This window comes from Podarcis raffonei, chromosome 2 (assembly GCF_027172205.1).
Source record: "Podarcis raffonei isolate rPodRaf1 chromosome 2, rPodRaf1.pri, whole genome shotgun sequence".
Classification (NCBI taxonomy): domain Eukaryota; kingdom Metazoa; phylum Chordata; class Lepidosauria; order Squamata; family Lacertidae; genus Podarcis; species Podarcis raffonei.
This window is the reverse complement of record NC_070603.1, coordinates 124,093,006-124,112,074: the sequence shown is the minus strand read 5'-3', so window position 1 is coordinate 124,112,074 and position 19,069 is coordinate 124,093,006. Positions and strand designations below refer to the sequence as shown.

The 19,069-nt window shown below is 44.7% G+C and overlaps 2 protein-coding genes across 7 annotated transcripts in view; one reads left to right on the top strand and one right to left on the bottom strand.

The window, feature by feature from the left end:
• Window positions 1–19,069, top strand: part of LOC128409384 (zinc finger protein 470-like) — a 420,794-nt gene that overhangs the window by 358,039 nt on the left and 43,686 nt on the right. The window lies entirely within an intron of this gene.
• The window catches only part of LOC128409348 (zinc finger protein 721-like), a 30,818-nt gene that overhangs the window by 9,456 nt on the left and 2,293 nt on the right, over window positions 1–19,069 (bottom strand). The window contains exons 2-4 of one of the 6 annotated variants that reach the window (XM_053379724.1): window positions 16,968–17,086; window positions 16,357–16,898; window positions 9,316–10,635 (exon numbers count right to left, since the gene is read on the bottom strand). In XM_053379724.1, coding sequence (XP_053235699.1) covers window positions 9,316–10,237 — 922 coding nt within the window. In that variant the 5' untranslated portion in view covers window positions 10,238–10,635; window positions 16,357–16,898; window positions 16,968–17,086. Of the gene's footprint in view, window positions 1–9,315; window positions 10,639–16,356; window positions 16,899–16,951; window positions 17,087–19,069 lie in introns of all 6 variants that reach the window. The other 5 variants (XM_053379726.1, XM_053379723.1, XM_053379725.1 and 2 more) reach the window with 5 other exon arrangements.

Genomic DNA, 19,069 nt, shown 5'->3' with positions numbered 1-19,069 from the left:
ACTACATGGAGATGGCTGAAATGACTGGCAGAATCCGTGACCAGGGAGAAGAACTGATGGAACAGGACTGGAAAAAGTTTAAGGACTATTTACAAAAATACTGCAAAATGTTTGAGTGTTAACATGATGTGGGAAGTGAAGGTAACAGGGCTTGTGGGATTTGGTTAAATGTGAATGAAAAGAAGAATGTTAAAAAGGAGAAGGGGGTTATGAACAGAATAAAATTATGTCATAGTATATAAGATGAGGAATGGGCTAAAATAATGAAAATTTGGGACATAATAATTAGAAGAATATAATTTAAGCATGGTTTGAATAAGGGTTTGAACTTGCTGAATTTGACTGGAATAAAGAGGAACACAAAAAAGGGAGATGTGAGGAGGTCAGGACAGAGGGGTATGGAATTTTGTAATTTTTTTTAAAAAAGTGGATTTTTCTTTTTTCTTTTTTTCTTTTTTTGTTATATATCTTTGTTTCTTTGTTTTTTCTGTGAGCTTTATTTAATGGAATGATCTATGTGAAATGATGAATTTTTTGATTTGTAAAACTTTAATAAACATTTATTTAAAAATAAAATAAAAAAGTTCATCTTGTGAAGAAGCAAAGACAACACAAACCTGGGAGTCTCTGTAGATTTTGCGTAGTTATTTTAAGGTGGGGGGCCTCTGAATTCTGCAGCAGCTGAAGTTACTGAACCCTCTTCAGAGGCAGCCCTACATATAAGACATTGCAGCAATCTAATCTTGAGGTTACCAGAGCAATTATTACTTATTAAATTTATTAATCACACTTCATCTAAAGACCACAGAGCAATTATAATGGCGTATAATTCCCCATCAGTCCCCTGGGCAATAATGGGTAGGGAATGTGGCTCCTGATCCCATAGTCAGGACACAGCACTATCCTTGTAGGATTTCTCTGCCCAAGCCTCTCTCACTGTCCTCCTTTGGGGTGGGGGGCCATGGACTCCTCGCCCCCCACCCCAAGGGAGAGCCTCACCTGTGCTCCAACAGGGAAGATCTGCAACACGGGGAAAGGTGGATATTAAAGGTCCAGAGGCCTGATTGTGGGGGAGAAGGGAAAGAGAGAGGAGGTGGAAGCAGGGATGTTTCCACGGGAAGAGATTCAAAAGGTGAGTATAAAGAAGAAGCCAGCCTTCAAATGGGGGTCACTGTACCTGGCTCCCTTTCCGACTCAGAACCTGAGAGACACTCCTTTCTGGAACACCCCCAGGCCATCTTCTGGAATATAAGCCAGGCACCTTTGGGGACATCATCCAGACCTTCTTTTACTGTGGGAACCTTGGATTCATATGGTTGCTGGAGTACAGATGTCAATCATAATCCCTGAAAAATCGTCTAAAGACCCCTTGGTATCCACGCCCACCTTGAACTCCCAAGTCACACTGAGCCCCAAAAAACCTTCTCTGCTGAGGTTTCTCTGAAAATACTAATTATCTGCATTTTGCTTTCTCCTTCCTCTATGATCTGGAACATCTTCCTGATGCATTTGTCTGTCTCTGCTCTGTCGTCTTTTGTTTCACTCGTCATTTATCAACCCCCCCTTTTCCTCCAAGGAGGTAGGTGAGGCCAAGAGGCAAGATCCCCCAGGGGAATTTAACCCCCTGCCTCCCAGGTCCTTGTCGGACACTCTTTCTTCTCAGGCTGGTCTCATTCAGGGGCTTCACCCGAGGCTCCAATTGCTTTGACTAGAAGCCTCCTCAAGCAATCTTAGAATGATTGTTATTCTTCTTCTACTTATCTACACCCCACCTTTTTATCCTGACACGGACTCCTTCAAGTGCCCCTCTGCTCTCCTCTCCCAGTGGACCAATGGTCTGGCTTGGAAGAATGCAGATCAAGGGGTCTGGAGCTCTGGAGCTCCCAGCATCCAATGCAGCAGCTTCCCTGGGACAAAATGGGGGGGGGGTTCAGCTTGCAGGAATCCTTCTCTAGGTCAATGGAGAAGCCAAGGCAGCCCCTGCAGAAACCCCCCTGCCAGCACCCCAGGTGGAGGCATCCCAGAAAAAGGCCCCGTGCCTCTTTCTTTCTCCACCCCCCTTACCAATTATCAACATGGCGTCTCACCCCCAGGGAGGCTTCCATTCAACCCTCAGCCCCCCAACATCCTCTGCCCCCCTCTTCCCCAGAGACTCCCTTACACCCTCTGGCCTTCCTTGGCACGGCTCGCCCTGCTTGGGGGTGGGGGCTTTTGGGGGCACCCCCTTGGTGGGAAAACGTGTCTGGTGGGGCGGGGCTTCAAAGGAGACGGCGCAAGGGAAACACTGCGGGTGGGGGGGTCCACGCTTTGCAGCTGCATTGCATGGATGCGAGCCTCTCCATATGGGTCCCAGAACAAGAGATTAATGGGGGGGCTCTGTGCCCCTTTCTCTCCGACCCCATCGCCCCTCCCCGCCCTCGTCCCAAGGCAGGAGCTTTTGGGGGAGCAAGAAAGGGTCTCTCTATCCTTTTCCTCCCCCCCCCTTCCCTCCACCGGCATCTTTACCTCTTTCTCCTCTGACCATCCGCTTCCCTTCGTAGCTATTTCGATTTCCTTTCTTGCAATGCAAAGCGGAGAAGAGGGGTCCGTGGTCGGCTGGCGCCCCTTTTTACCTTTCTGAAACCTCTCGCTTCTCCAGGGGCTCCTTCTGCCCCCCCCCCCCACTTCCTGCAAACCTCCGACCCACAGAGCGACCCCTTCCTGGGAGAAGCCCCTTCCACTTTTCGCATGGGAGCCGGACGTGACGGCGCTGCCTTCGGCTTCCTCCCCTTTGGGCTCCCTTGCGAAGTTGCCCAACTCCACGCCCACCCCATTGACGGGGGAGGGGGTTTCTGGAGGAGGAGGAGGAGGAGCACGGCCGGATCAAGACCCTTTGGTCCCTGAAAGAGAACCCAAACAGACTCCAAACTCTGCAGACAGCATTTTCCAGCTGCTGCCTGGACTACCGAGCAGCGAGGGGAGAGATGCTCTCGGGCTGAAACTCTCCTCGCAAGATTCCCAAAACGGGCCTCTGGTTTCCCACTGGGACTCCGCGAGAGCAGGATTCGGGGCGAGATGGGACCCTTGGTCTGCTCCAACTATAGGGCCTTCTTATGTTCTGTGTGTGCTCGTTCACACGTGTGTGTGTGTGTGTGTTTGTGTGTATGCACCTTCAGGGAGATTCACTGACTCTTCTCTGCAACGAAGATGAACCAGGTGTGCACCCACGTCCCTTCATGGGGGGGGGGGAGAAAATCTCTCGGCAAGTCCTAGGCTCTGTGGTTTAACCCAAAGCGCCACCCGCGTCCCTTCGCCACCGACGTTGTTGTTGTTGTTGTTTAGTCGTGTCCGACTCTTCGTGACCCCATGGACCAGAGCACGCCAGGCACCTCTGTCCTCCACTACCTCCCGCAGTTTGGTCAAACTCATGCTGGTAACTTCGAAAACACCAAAAACAAAAGTTTGCGGCGCCCCAAGGCGCTTTGCACTCAGCCCGATTCCTGGGAGGTCAAGGGCGGCAGGAGGTGCAAGGGGGAGGGGCAGTCTTTCTTGTAAGCCACGCCCCTTTCTAGGAGAAGGTGCTGGGCGATGGGGAGGGTGAGCACCCAGCCTCCCTTTCTCTCTTTCCCTCTGGGAAATTGCATTTGTTGTTGTTGTTGTTTAGTCGTTTAGTCGTGTCCGACTCTTCGTGACCCCATGGACCAGAGCACGCCAGGCACCTCTGTCTTTCACTGCCTCCCGCAGTTTGGACAGACTCATGTTTGTAGCTTCGAGAACACTGTCCAACCATCTCGTCCTCTGTCGCCCCCTTCTCCTTGTGCCCTCCATCTTTCCCAGCATCAGTGTCTTCTCCAGGGAGTCTTCTCTTCTCATGAGGTGGCCAAAGTACTGGAGCCTCAGCTTCACGATCTGTCCTTCCAGTGAGCACTCAGGGCTGATTTCCTTAAGAATGGATGCGTTTGATCTTCTTGCAGTCCATGGGACTCTCAAGAGTCTTCTCCAGCACCATAATTCAAAAGCATCAATTCTTCGGCGATCAGCCTTCTTTATGGTCCAGCTCTCACTTCCATACATCACTACTGGGAAAACCATGGCTTTAACTATACGGACCTTTGTTGGCAAGGTGACGTCTCTACTTCTCAAGATGCTGTCTAGGCCTGTCATTGCCCTTCTCCCAAGAAGCAGGCGTCTTTTAATTTCGTGGCTGCTGTCACCATCTGCAGTGATCATGGAGCCCAAGAAAGTAAAATCTCTCACTGCCTCCATTTCTTCCCCTTCTATTTGCCAGGAGGTGATGGGACCAGTGGCCATGATCTTCGTTTTTTTGATGTTGAGCCTCAGACCATATTTTGCGCTCTCCTCTTTCACCCTCATTAAAAGGTTCTTTAATTCCTCCTCACTTTCTGCCATCACGGTTGTGTCATCTGCATATCTGAGGTTGTTGATATTTCTTCCGGCAATCTTAATTCCAGTTTGGGATTCATCCAGCCCAGCCTTTCGCATGATGAATTCTGCATATAAGTTAAATAAGCAGGGAGACAATATACAGCCTTGTCGTACTCCTTTCCCAATTTTGAACCAATCAGTTGTTCCATATCCAGTTCTAACTGTAGCTTCTTGTCCCACATAGAGATTTCTCAGGAGACAGATGAGGTGATCAGGCACTCCCATTTCTTTAAGAACTTGCCATAGTTTGCTGTGGTCGACACAGTCAAAGGCTTTTGCATAGTCAATGAAGCAGAAGTAGATGTCTTTCTGGAACTCTCTAGCTTTCTCCATAATCCAGCGCATGTTTGCAATTTGGTCTCTGGTTCCTCTGCCTCTTCTAAATCCAGCTTGCACTTCTGGGAGTTCTCGATCCACATACTGTTTGAGCCTTCCTTGTAGAATTTTAAGCATAACCTTGCTAGCGTGTGAAATGAGTGCAATTGTGCGGTAGTTGGAGCATATTTTGGCACTGCCCTTCTTTGGGATTGGGATGTAGACTGATCTTCTCCAATCTTCTGGCCACTGCTGAGTTTTCCAAATTTGCTGGCATATTGAGTGTAGCACCTTAACAGCATCATCTTTTAAAATTTTAAATAGTTCAGCTGGAATACCATCACTTCCACTGGCCTTGTTATTTGCAATGCTTTCTAAGGCCCATTTGACTTCACCCTGAAGGCAACAAGACGTATAACAAGATCGCGCCCCCCACCCAGCCAGAAGGAAACAGATCTCTCTTTTTGCAAGGGTTGCATGTTGGCAGTGCTTCTACCTCTAAAAAAAATAAAGGAAAATGAAACGCTAGCCTGTGCTACTTTTTTAAAAAAATGCCTACGGATGCACCGTCCATGCAAAAGCAACCAAGTTGGATAGGAGGAAGCACATCACTTGGACCCCTTCCAGTCGGGTTTCAGGCCCCACCCTGAGACTGAAACTGCCTTGCTCTAACTGGTTCAAGATCTCCTGTGGTTCCTGGCGGATGTGCGTTCAGACCCCTGGGCTCTCACTTGTGGGGTGCCTCAGGGCTCTGTCCTCTCCCCCATGCTTTTTAACATGCATATAAAACTGCTGAGAGAGACCATCAGGGGGTTTGGGCTGGGTGTTCATCAGTATGCGGATGATACCCAGCTCTAGCTCTCTTTCAAATCAGAAGCAGTGAAGGTCCTGTGTGAGTGTCTGGAGGAGGTTGGAGGATGGATGGCAGCTAATGGATGGAGGTTGAATCCTGACAAGAAGGAAGTACAGTTTTTGAGGGACAGGGGGCAGGCGGGTGTGGAGGGCTCACTGGTCCTGAATGGGGTAATTGTACCCTTGAAGGACCAGGTGCGCAGCCTGGGAGTCATTTTGGACTCGCAGGTGTCCATGGAGGCGCAGGTCAATTCTGTGTCCAGGGCAGCTGTTTACCAGCTCCATTTGGTACGCAGGCTGAGACCCTGCCCGCCCACAGAGCAGAGTGGCAGAGTGGTGCATACTCTGTTTATCTCCCGCTTGGATGACTGCAATGTGCTCTACGTGGGGCGGCCTTAGAAGGTGGCTTGGAAACTACAACTAATTCAGAATGTGGCAGCTGGACTGGTGACTGGGAGCGGCCGCCAGGACCATATAACACTGGTCCTGAAAGACCTGCATTGGCTCCCGGTACGTATCTGAGCGCAATTCAGAGTGTTGGTGCACACCCTAATTGGCCTTGGCCCTGTATACCGGATGGAGCAAATCCACCCCCATTGTTCAGCCCAGACACTGAGATCCAGTTCCGAGGGTCTTCTGCTGGTTCCCTCACTCCAAGAAGAAAGTTACAGGGAAGCAGGCAGAGGGCCTTCTTGGTGGTGGCGCCCGCCCTGTGAAACGCTCTCCCATGAGATGTATTGAGATGCCATGCAGATAAAGAACCACAGTACATAACTTTTAGAAGACTCCAGAGTGTCTGGGGCAACCCAATCAATGATGATGATGATGATGATTGCTTGTCATAAAAGCAGTAGCCCTGGGGTAGCCACATGATGCTTATAAGTGAAAATGGACCAACCAGGGGATTCACTGGTACCTGCAGCATCTTTTCTTTCCAAATGTATACCATTCTTCCAGTGGAGTTGTGTTTGGGCCACAGATGGAGAGGTAAGGGTTAACTTTCCCTTCACACTTCAACCCCTCTCTGTGCCCTATTGGTTGGAAGGAAGTTTCTTGTTTCCTGTAATAGTAGGTATGTCTTAGTTCATGGATTTGTAGGACGTTCTCCCCTCTGGGTGCTAAGTTGGGGAGAATCAGGCATGAGTTTCCACTGATGTATTTTACACCCTCTCATGTCACCTGCCACTCGCCCACACTGCCCTGTTCCAACCGTCCCACCTCATGCAAGACGCACACCTAAGAGCTGAGACTTTCTTCCTTATTCCACTAAAAAGTAAAGGTAAAGGGACCCCTGACCGTTAGGTCCAGTCGCGGACGACTCTGGGGTTGCGGCGCTCTTCTCGCTTTACTGGCCGAGGGAGCTGGCGTACAGCTTCCGGGTCATGTGGCCAGCATGACTAAGCCGCTTCTGGCAAACCACAGCAGCACACAGAAACGCCGTTTACCTTCCCACCGGAGCGGTACCTATTTATCTACTTGCAATTCGTTCTTTCGAAATGCTAGGTTGGCTGGAGCTGGGACCGAGCAACGGGAACTCACCCTATTGCAGGGATTGGAACCACCGACCTTCTGGTCTAAACATCCCCTTTATTCCTGCTGCCACCAGGTATGTTTTACCTGAACAATTTGCCCTTCAAAGAATTAGGAGTCATTGCAGCACCATTAATGTATAAACTATTTGTTGCTTTATTATTATTATTATTAATAATAAGTTTTATTTATACCCCGCCCTCCCCGGGCAGAGCCGAGTTCAGGGCGGCTAACACCAGTAAAATTACAGTAAAAACATAATAGGGGAAAAAACCATACCAATTTAAAATACAGGTTAAAATGCAATTTAAAATGCAGCCTCATTTTAAAAGTAGCCCACAGATCAAAACCATAAGAGGAGGCAAACACAACGGTCAGACTGAGTCCAAACCAAAGGCCAGGTGGAACAGCTCTGTCTTGCAGGTCCTGCGGAAAGATGTCAAGTCCCGCAAGGCCCTAGTCTCTTGTGACAGAGCGTTGCACCAAGTTGGGGCCAGTACTGAAAAGGCCCTGGCTTTTAGATTGAGACCAATCTAACCACCTTGTGACTTGGAACCTCCAAAATGTTGTCATTTGTGGACCTTAAGGTCCTCCACCAAGTGTACCGGGAGAGGCGGTCCCGTAGGTACGTGGGTCCTGGGCCGCAATTAAAATAATGCATGTCATGCTGCCATTCCTATAATTCTAGTTTAACCAACTCATTTCCGGGTTTGAAATGGTCATAATCCAAAATGTTCATCAACGAGGCTGTTTGTAACCCGAGGTACGGTGTACAAAGCCATTTATACATTACTAACCATTGTGATACGCTACCTTGATTACTTTACTATATGAAAGTACAACTTTACATTGAAACACCAGATCATCACATACATGGGGTGCATTTAAATTTGATTTCCACCTATAGGAGCCTGTTCATTTGAAGGAAGAAATGAACCCTTGAGAGAGCCAGTGTGGTGTAGTGGTTAAGAGCGGTGGTTCGTAATCTGGTGAACTGGGTTCGCGTCTCCGCTCCTCCACATGCAGCTGCTGAGTGACCTTGGGCTAGTCACGCTTCTCTGAAGTCTCTCAGCCTCACTCACCCCACACAGTGTTTGTTGTGGGGGAGGAAGGAAAAGGAGAATGTTAGCCGCTTTGAGACTCCTTAGGGTAGTGATAAAGCGGGATATCAAATCCAAACTCCTCCTCCTCCTCTTCTTCTTGTTGAGGAAAAATCTTTCTACACTCCATACATCTAAATGGTTCCTTTCATATAAGTTCGTAAACATTTTGTAAGTACTCCATTAAACATAAGCAGTTTCTGCACTCCTGGATTTAAATGTTTCTTCCTTTGTGAGTCCATTGATGTTTTGTAAGGTGTCCACTCTGACTGAAGTTCTTTCCACACTCCATACATTTAAATGGTTTCTCACCTGTGTGAGTTTGTTAATGTACTCTTAGTTTCCTTTAGACTGAAGTTCTTTCCACACTTCATACATTTGCTGTATATGGTTTCTCCCCTGTGTGAGTCCTTTGATGATTTCTTAGCATTCCGCTATGACAGAAGCTCTTTCCACACTACATACATTTAAATGGTTTTTCTCCTGTGCGAGTCTGTTGATGTACTCTTAGAGTTTGACTGTGACTGAAGCTATTTCCACACTCCATACATTTAGATCATTTTTCTCCTGTGTGAGTTCGTAGATGTAGGCTTAGAGTTCCCTTTTGACCAAAGCTCTTTCCACACTCCATACATTTAAATGGTTTCTCCCCTGTGTGAGTTCGATGATGTAAATTTACAAGGTCTCTCACCCGTGTGAGTTTGATGATGTCTATTAAGTGATGAACTCTGACTGAAGCTTTTTCCACACTCCATACATTTAAATGGTTTCTCCCCTGTGTGAATCCGTAGATGTTTTCTAAGGTTTCCATTATGTGTAAAGCTCTTTCCGCAATCCATACATTTAAATGGGTTCTCCCCTGTGTGAGTTCTACGATGTAAAGTCAGATGATCACCTGAACGAAAGCTCTTTCCACATTCCACACATTCATATGGTTTCTCCCCTGTGTGAGTACGTAGATGTTTTCTAAGGTTTCCATTATGTGTGAAGCTCTTTCCGCAGTCCATACCTTTAAATGGTTTCTCCCCTGTGTGAGTTCGATGATGTAAAGTCAGATGTTCATCTGAACGAAAGCTCTTTCCACACTCCATACATTTAAATAGTTTCTCCACTGTGTGAGTCCGTAGATGTTTTCTAAGGTTTCCATTATGTGTGAAGTTCTTTCCGCAGCCCATACATTTAAATGGTTTCTCCCCTGTGTGAGTCCGTAGATGTTTTTTAAGGTTTCCATTATGTGTGAAGCTCTTTCCGCAGTCCATACATTTAAATGGTTTCTCCCCTGTGTGAGTTCGATGATGTAAAGTCAGATGTTCATCTGAAAGAAAGCTCTTTCCACACTCCATACATTTAAATAGTTTCTCCACTGTGTGAGTCCGTAGATGTTTTCTAAGGTTTCCATTATGTGTGAAGCTCTTTCCGCAGCCCATACATTTAAATGGTTTCTCCCCTGTGTGAGTCTGTTGATGGTTGCTAAGGTTTGCCTTATAGGTGAAGCTCTTTCGACACTCCACACATGTAAATTGTTTTTCTGCTGTGTGACTCCTTCGATGTACCGTAAGTTGTATACTCATACTGAATATCAACCCACACTGCATACATTTGTAGGGTTTTTTACCAATGTGAGTTTGATGATGTCTATTAAGTGATGAACTCTGACTGAAGCTTTTTCCACACTCCATACATTTAAATGGTTTCTCCCCTGTGTGACTCCGTAGATGTTTTCTAAGGTTTCCATTATGTGTGAAGCTCTTTCCGCAGTCCATACATTTAAATGGTTTCTCCCCTGTGTGAGTTCTATGATGTAAATTCAGATGATCACCTGAACGAAAGCTCTTTCCACATTCCATACATTCATATGGTTTCTTCCCTGTGTGAGTCCATTGATGTTTTCTAAGCACTTTACTAGTGTTGAAGCTCTTTCCACAGTCCATACATTTAAATGGTTTCTCCCCTGTGTGAGTCCATTGATGGTTTCTAAGCACTCCACTAGTGTTGAAGCTCTTTCCACACTCCATACCTTTAAATATTTGACCCCTGTGTGAGTCCGTTGATGTTTGCTTAGCGTTATGCGATGACAGAAGCTCTTCCCACACTCATTTAAATGGTTTTTCTGTTGCGTGAATCCTTTGATGTACAAGAAGTTGTCTACTCATACTGAATTTCCATCCACACTGCATACATTTGTAGGGTTTCTCACTCATGTGAGTTAGATGATGTGAAGTAAGAGATGAAGTTTGTCTGAAGTTCTTTCCACACTCCATACCTTTAAACGGTTTCCCCACTCTGTGAGTTTATTGATGTGAGTTTATTAACTGTGCACATGGACTGAAGCACATTCCACATTCACCACATTTAAATGGTCTCTTCGTATTTCCAAATGAAATTACAGATGACACACTGTCTCCTCCATAACCTGCTTGGAAATGAGAGGGGAGGAAAACCCCTGTTAGTATTTCAAGGAAAAGAACAAAGACTGTAACACACATCAAATACAATTAGCACCTTCTCTTATTTCAACATATTGTACATTCCTCCCTGTCTTCTTTATGTCCCAAATTTTAAGCCAATGAGGTGAAACAATGCCAAATAATAGGAATGCATCATCAACCTTCCATAATACTAAATCATCATTAATAGTTTGATCTAAGAATACAGTTGTGAGATTGCCTTTTTAAATAAGGACCTGCCTGACAGGAAAGGGAGCTGTTCTCCTTCCACGAACGTGCCCTCCATTTTTCAGAATCAGAGTTGCTAATGGCATTTTTCATTCTCCGTCTAATATTATTCCACCCCTGAGGCACATCTTAGACCTTTGGACCTCTGGATATTTATTAATCACCCACACAGTCCCTTGGGCCCCAGGAGGTGCATAGCAACCATATTGGGAGACCCAGGGTTCAGGTTTTTCTAGGGACTGTAGCATGGAACTAGTGAGAAGGCTTGGCGCTTGGAATAAACTGAAGGTGTGCTCAGGTAGGCTAATGTCCTTGGAGATGGACCTCCATCTGTCAGCCTTGCAGTGCAGAGGGAGAGCTGGAGATGCAGCAAAAGGCTTTTGGAGCCTGGCTGCTGGAATCCCAGATTGAAACACTCACACCAATTTTTATTTATTAGATTTAGAAACCACCCTTCTAAGTTTGAGTCTGAGGGGGAGGCCAGGAGTCCTGTCTCATGCTGTGTGTAGGAGCAAGAGGCATGGATGGCGAGGGAGCTGCTGCAGTGACCTGCCACACCTGTGCCATGTTTGTCCTCCTGACTGAGAATGCGCAGAATTGACAAAAGGAAATTGCAGAGTTATGAGAAACTAAAAGATAAAGTGCGTGACTGGCTTCATTCTTATCAAATAATGGAGGTCTTCAAGTCAGACAGGAAAAATGGCTTCCAGGTGGAAAAATCAAAACTGGAGACAGAATTGTTAGAGTCCAAAACTAAGAATTTGTCAAAAATGTATAACTTGCTGCTGAAATGGAATACACAGGATGAAACAGTTAAGTCAGCCATGATCAAGTGGGCACAAGACATTGGTCATAACATTATGTTTGAAGACTGGGAACGGTTGTGGACCACCGGTATAAAGTTCACGGCGTGTAACGCCTTAAAAGAAAATATTATGAAAATGATTTATAGGTGGTACATGACCCCAGTCAAACTTGCTAAGATTTACCACTTGCCTGACAATAAGTGTTGGAAATGTAAAGAGAATGAAGGTACATTCTTTCACCTCTGGTGGACGTGCCCAAAGATTAAGGCTTTCTGGGAGAAGATTTATAATGAAATAAAAAAGGTATTTAAATATACCTTTCTGAAGAAACCAGAGGCCTTTCTCCTGGGTATGGTCGGCCAGTTGGTGTCAAAGAAGGACAGGACATTTTTTATGTATGCTACAACAGCAGCAAGAATACTCATTGCAAAGTATTGGAAGACAGAAGAACTACCCACCGTGGAAGAATGGCAGATGAAAGTTATAGACTATATGGGACTGGCAGAGATGACCGGCAGAATCCGAGACCAGGGAAAAGAGACGGCGGAAGAAGATTGGAAGAAATTTAAAGACTATCTTAAGAAACATTGTAAAATTGTTGAATGCTAAGACGTTGTGGATTTTGAAAATATGAGGTTGTATGCTGTAACCATTATGCAATATGAAAAGAAAGGTTAAAATTATTTATTAGAAATTAGGGAGGGATTTGTTGATCAAAATTAATTAGGGATTGGAATGCAGTAAGGGGAGGTACGAGGAGGTCGGGAAAATAAGTTTTATGAAAATAAGGGATTGAAATTATAGATGTGGTGTTTTTTGTGTTTTGTGTGTGTTTATGGTTTATGTTTTTATTTCTTGTTGTGATATGTGTGCTTATAATGTGTGAAAAAGCTAATAAATATCTTATAACAGGATCAGTGTTAGAAACTCATATATAGAGGCTAGGTGCCAAATGTCTTGTTAAATCAAGGTTACAGCCACCCAAAATTGAATGTCTAGGAGTCATGAGAAGAGAAGACTCCCTGGAAAAGACCCTGATGTTGGGAAAGATGGAGGGCACAAGGAGAAGGGGACGACAGAGGACGAGATGGTTGGGCAGTGTACTCGAAGCTACCAGCATGAGTTTGACCAAACTGCGGGAGGCAGTGGAAGACAGGAGTGCCTGGCGTGCTCTGGTCCAGGGGGTCACAAAGAGTCGGACACAACTAAACGACTAAACAATAACAAGAGTTGCCATTTTGGGGTAGGATGGCTCTAAAGTCTTATTTTTCAAATGATGGACAGATTGTGATTGATTCTCAGTTAAACACCTGGCTAGTTCAAAGGACAACCTTGTGCTAGGTTTAAGAACTTCTGAGAACTTAAAGAAATGTCCTTTGATCCAGGGACAGTACACATAGATATTGGCCTATTCTGACTTCTTTTTCTTAATGGTGACACAGACCATTCATAATGAAAGAAGATTCTTCACAACACGTGTGTGAGGGCAGTGGAGACAAGCGACGACAATTCACTATCACATTGTTCACTGCTGCTGCTCATCGGATCAGTGATTTTGTTTAAATGAGCTACACATACTGTAGGGTCTCAGTGCATACTGAAAGGATATACTCCTCAATTTCTCCTGCTCAGTGTTTTTCTATTTTTATTTTTTTGGTTTCAGGCAAGGAGATGAGCTCAGACTCATCATACCAGAGTCTATCATTTGTCAAATAAGTAAAGCATAAGTTTTATTGATGCTATACGTGACTGTAAAAACCTTCAAAAAAGTTCATCTTGTGTGTTTTTTTTAAAGAAATATTTATTAAGGTTTTACAAAAAACATAGAATAGAAAAAGTTAAAACAAAAATTAGCAATTTTACAGAATAGAAAAAGTTAAAACAAAAATTAACAAGCTAAAAAGCACACATAGAAAAAAGTAGAAAAAAGATACAAAGTACAAAAGAGAACAAATAGCTAAAAAGAAAAAATTTAAAAATAAATCCATTTTTCAATATCTTTAGGCTTGTTTACTTATTTCCTTGACCTCCTCACACCTCCCCTTTCTGTACTCCTGTTTAGAAAAACATTTCAGCAAATCCTTACCCTCTTTCATTTATCTTTACTCTATATCTTAACCTATTATAACTATATATTTTCATCCATTATCAATCCATATTTGCATATTCTTATTAATCTTATTACCAATACCACTTATTTTCAATCCAACATCATTTTAACATTCATTAATTTTACAGTATTTCTGCAAATAGTCTTTAAATTTCTTCCAGTCTTCTTCCACCAACTCTTCTCCCTGGTCTCGGATTCTGCCAGTCATTTCTGCCAATTCCATATAGTCCATCACCTTCATCTGCCACTCTTCCAGCGTGGGTAAATCTTGTGTCTTCCAATACTTTGCAATCGGTATTCTTGCTGCTGTTGTTGCATACATAAAGAAAGTTCTGTCCTTCTTTGACACCAATTGGCCGACTATGCCCAGGAGAAAGGCCTCTGGTTTCTTCAGGAAGGTATATTTAAATACCTTTTTCATTTCATTATAGATCATCTCCCAGAAAACCTTAATCCTTGGGCACGTCCACCAAAGGTGAAAGAATGTACCTTCATTTTCTTTGCATTTCCAACATTTATTATCGGGCAAATGATAGATTTTTGCAAGCTTGACTGGTGTCATGTACCACCTGTAAATCATTTTCATAATATTCTCTCTTAGGGCATTACATGCCGTAAATTTCATACCTATGTTTCCCAGTCAGCAAACATAATGTTATGTCCAAGATCCTGTGCCCATTTAATCATAGCTGATTTAACCGTCTCGTCCTGAGTGTTCCATTTTAACAGCAAGTTATACATTCTTGAAAGTATCTTAGTTTTGGGATCTAACAATTCTGTTTCCAACTTTGATTTTTCCACCTGGAAGCCAATTTTTTTGTCCAGATTATAAGCCTCTCTTATTTGATAATAGTGAAGCCAGTCTCGCACTTTATCTTTTAATTTCTCAAAACTCTGCAATTTCAATTTGTCTCCTTCTTGCTCCAAAATTTCCCAATATTTCGGCCACTTGGCCTCCATATTGAGCTTTTTCTGAGCCTTTGCTTCCATCGGTGACAACCACCTTGGGGTTTGATTTTCAAGTAAATCTTTATATCTTATCCAGACATTGAACAATGCTTTCCTGACAATATGGTTTTTAAATACTTTATGTGCTTTAACCTTGTCATACCACAAATATGCATGCCACCCAAAAACATTGTTAAAACCTTCTAGATCCAAAATGTCTGTGTTCTCAAGAAGCAGCCATTCTTTCAACCAGCAGAATGCTGCTGATTCATAGTAAAGTTTAAGGTCTGGCAGGGCAAATCCACCTCTTTCCTTTGCATCAGTTAGTATTTTAAATTTTATTCTGGGATTCTTGCCCTGCCAGATGAATCTAGAAATGTCTCTCTGCCACTTCTTGAAACAGTCCATTTTGTCCAAAATTTGTAGTGATTGAAACAAAAATAACATTCTTGGCAATACATTCATCTTTATAGCAGCAATTCACCCCAACAAGGAAAGCTTCAAATTTGACCATATTTCCAGGTCCTTTTTCACTTCTGACCAACATTTTTCATAGTTGTCTTTAAATAAATTCCCATGTCATGTTAATCCCCAGGTATTTCACTTGCTTAACCAATGTTAAACCTGTCTCATTCTGAAACTCTCTTTCTCAATTGGTGTTAAATTTTTCTCCAGAACTTTACTATTTGACTTGTTCAACTTAAACCCCGCCACATGACCAAATTCTTGAATCATTTCTAGTACTCTTTTAGTACTAGATTCTGGCTCCTGTAAAGTCAGTACTAAATCATCTGCAAAAGCTTTCAATTTATATTGTTTGGCTCCGACCTTTATACCTTTGATCAGACGGTCCCTTCTGATCATATTTAGCAGAACCTCCAGGACCGAAATAAAGAGCAATGGGGAAATTGGGCAGCCTTGTCGTGTCCCTTTCCCTATCTTAAATTCCTCTGTACAGCATAAGTGTTATTGATGCTATACGTGACTGTGAAAACCTTTAAAAAAGTTCATCTTGTGAAGAAGCAAAGACAACACAAACCTGGGAGTCTCTGTAGATTTTGCGTAGTTATTTTAAGGTGGGGGGCCTCTGAATTCTGCAGCAGCTGAAGTTACTGAACCCTCTTCAGAGGCAGCCCTACATATAACACATTGCAGCAATCTAATCTTGAGGTTACCAGAGCAATTATTATTAAATTTATTAATCACACTTCATCTAAAGACCACAGAGCAATTATAATGGCGTATAATTCCCCATCAGTCCCCTGGGCAATAATGGATAGGGAATGTGGCTCCTGATCCCATAGTCAGGACACAGCACTATCCTTGTAGGATTTCTCTGCCCAAGCCTCTCTCACTGTCCTCCTTTGGGGTGGGGGGCCATGGACTCCTCGCCCCCCACCCCAAGGGAGAGCCTCACCTGTGCTCCAACAGGGAAGATCTGCAACACGGGGAAAGGTGGATATTAAAGGTCCAGAGGCTTGATTGTGGGGGAGAAGGGAAAGAGAGAGGAGGTGGAAGCAGGGATGTTTCCACGGGAAGAGATTCAAAAGGTGAGTATAAAGAAGAAGCCAGCCTTCAAATGGGGGTCACTGTACCTGGCTCCCTTTCCGACTCAGAACCTGAGAGACACTCCTTTCTGGAACACCCCCAGGCCATCTTCTGGAATATAAGCCAGGCACCTTTGGGGACATCATCCAGACCTTCTTTTACTGTGGGAACCTTGGATTCATATGGTTGCTGGAGTACAGATGTCAATCATAATCCCTGAAAAATCGTCTAAAGACCCCTTGGTATCCACGCCCACCTTGAACTCCCAAGTCACACTGAGCCCCAAAAAACCTTCTCTGCTGAGGTTTCTCTGAAAATACTAATTATCTGCATTTTGCTTTCTCCTTCCTCTATGATCTGGAACATCTTCCTGATGCATTTGTCTGTCTCTGCTCTGTCGTCTTTTGTTTCACTCGTCATTTATCAACCCCCCCTTTTCCTCCAAGGAGGTAGGTGAGGCCAAGAGGCAAGATCCCCCAGGGGAATTTAACCCCCTGCCTCCCAGGTCCTTGTCGGACACTCTTTCTTCTCAGGCTGGTCTCATTCAGGGGCTTCACCCGAGGCTCCAATTGCTTTGACTAGAAGCCTCCTCAAGCAATCTTAGAATGATTGTTATTCTTCTTCTATTTATCTACACCCCACCTTTTTATCCTGACACGGACTCCTTCAAGTGCCCCTCTGCTCTCCTCTCCCAGTGGACCAATGGTCTGGCTTGGAAGAATGCAGATCAAGGGGTCTGGAGCTCTGGAGCTCCCAGCATCCAATGCAGCAGCTTCCCTGGGACAAAATCGGGGGGGGGGGGGGTTCAGCTTGCAGGAATCCTTCTCTAGGTCAATGGAGAAGCCAAGGCAGCCCCTGCAGAAACCCCCCTGCCAGCACCCCAGGTGGAGGCATCCCAGAAAAAGGCCCCGTGCCTCTTTCTTTCTCCACCCCCCTTACCAATTATCAACATGGCATCTCTGTTGGGATACTGCCAGGGAGATAAAGTCCATCTGAGCCCCCAAGCTCGGTGCCGGACGATCCATCGACCTCCCGTAGTCAAGCAGTACCAGCAATTTAGCGACACAAAGCCTCAGGCTTAGTGCACACTCTAACAGCAGAATTCACACAGCAAAAAGTTGCACAGCATGAGAGCAGAACATGCATATTTGCAGTTTATTCAGCGTAGGTCAGAACATGAGAAGACATGACCGTCTGCTCCGACTGCTCAGGCAAAACAGCAGAAAACGAAAGGAACAGACAACATAAACATCCTGTGAGACAGGAAATTACGCAGGCTGTTATACAAACATCCTGCTCCCTTTTAAGGTGGAACGGAAATATCCTAACATCCTCCCCCTTTCCGTGTAACCTGTAGTACCTGTGGTTCAACCCAATTGCAACCTTTGTGCGTAAACCTTCAGTTGTTCTCTGTTAACAACCTTAGACAACAGATCAGCAGGAATTTCATTTCCTGGCATGTAGGACACCTGAATGAGTCCTTTCTGAATACACTCTCTTGCACGATGTAGCTTAATCTGCAAGTACTTGGTCCTTTGCTTGCAACTCTCTGAGTTCAGCAAAGCCAAACAAGATCTATTGTCTTGATACACTTGTATAGGACATTTCACAGAAACCCCAATGTCCTTAAACAGTTGCATCAACCATTCACAATCCATGAGTGAAAATGACAGAGCATTGAGTTCTGCTTCACAGGAACTTAGGCTAACTGTCGTCTGCTTTTTGCACAACCAGTCAAACAGGCAGTGGTTGTACATGTAGCATACTCCAGAAGTGCTTGTACCATCCGTGGTGTCACTTCCAAAACTTGCATCTGCAAAGATTTGAAGACCTCCAGTCTTCTGACTGGTGAACCTCAGCCTGTAGTGCATAGTCCCTTTCAAATACCGGGCTATGCGCTTCAGAGCTTTCCAATCCTGAACAGTAGGATTGTTAGCATGTCTGCTAAGCAGGTTAGTGCTTACAGCAATGTCAGGTCTCGAACATCTAGCAATGAAATTCAACTTGCCTAGAATGCATCTGTACAGCGTTGTGTCAGAAAACGCTTCAGCAGTACTATCTACCTGGTAACCTGTCACCATCGGTGTGTCTGCTGGGTTTGCATCAACCAAATTCAACCTGGTTAATACATCAGCAATTTTCTGTGTTTGGTGTACCAGAAAATTACCTGCTTGGTCTCTCTCCACCTGCAGAGAAAGATAGTTGGATACCTCACCAAGATCCTTCATGTCAAAGTGCTCCTTCAGCTGAGCTAGGGTGCTTTGGTAAAAAGCCTGATTCTTCCAAAACATCAGAAGATCATCAACAAAACATAAACAATACAGTTTGTTTTGCCCCTCCTCCTTGACAAACACACATGGATCAGCTTTGCCCTGGTGAAAACCTAGAGAGAGCAATGTCTCAGTGAGTTTTGTGTTCCAACACCTGGCACTCTGCTTAAGACCATACAAGGATTTCCGCAGTTTACAGACCATTCCCTTCTGTATCTGCATTCCATCAGGTGGAAGCATGTACAGCTCCTTGTTCAAAATCCCGTACAAAAAAGCTGTATTAATGTCATGATGGGAAACATGCAGTTTCTCCTCCGCAGCGATCTTGAGCATCAGCCGAATGCTCTCATATTTGACCGTGGGTGAGTAGGTCTCGTGGTAATCCTGCCCTGGTACCTGTGAAAAACCTCTGGCAACCAATGTGGCTTTGTGTCTGACAACCTTGCCATTCTGGTCTGTCTTGGCCTTGAAGACCCATTTGCTGCCAACC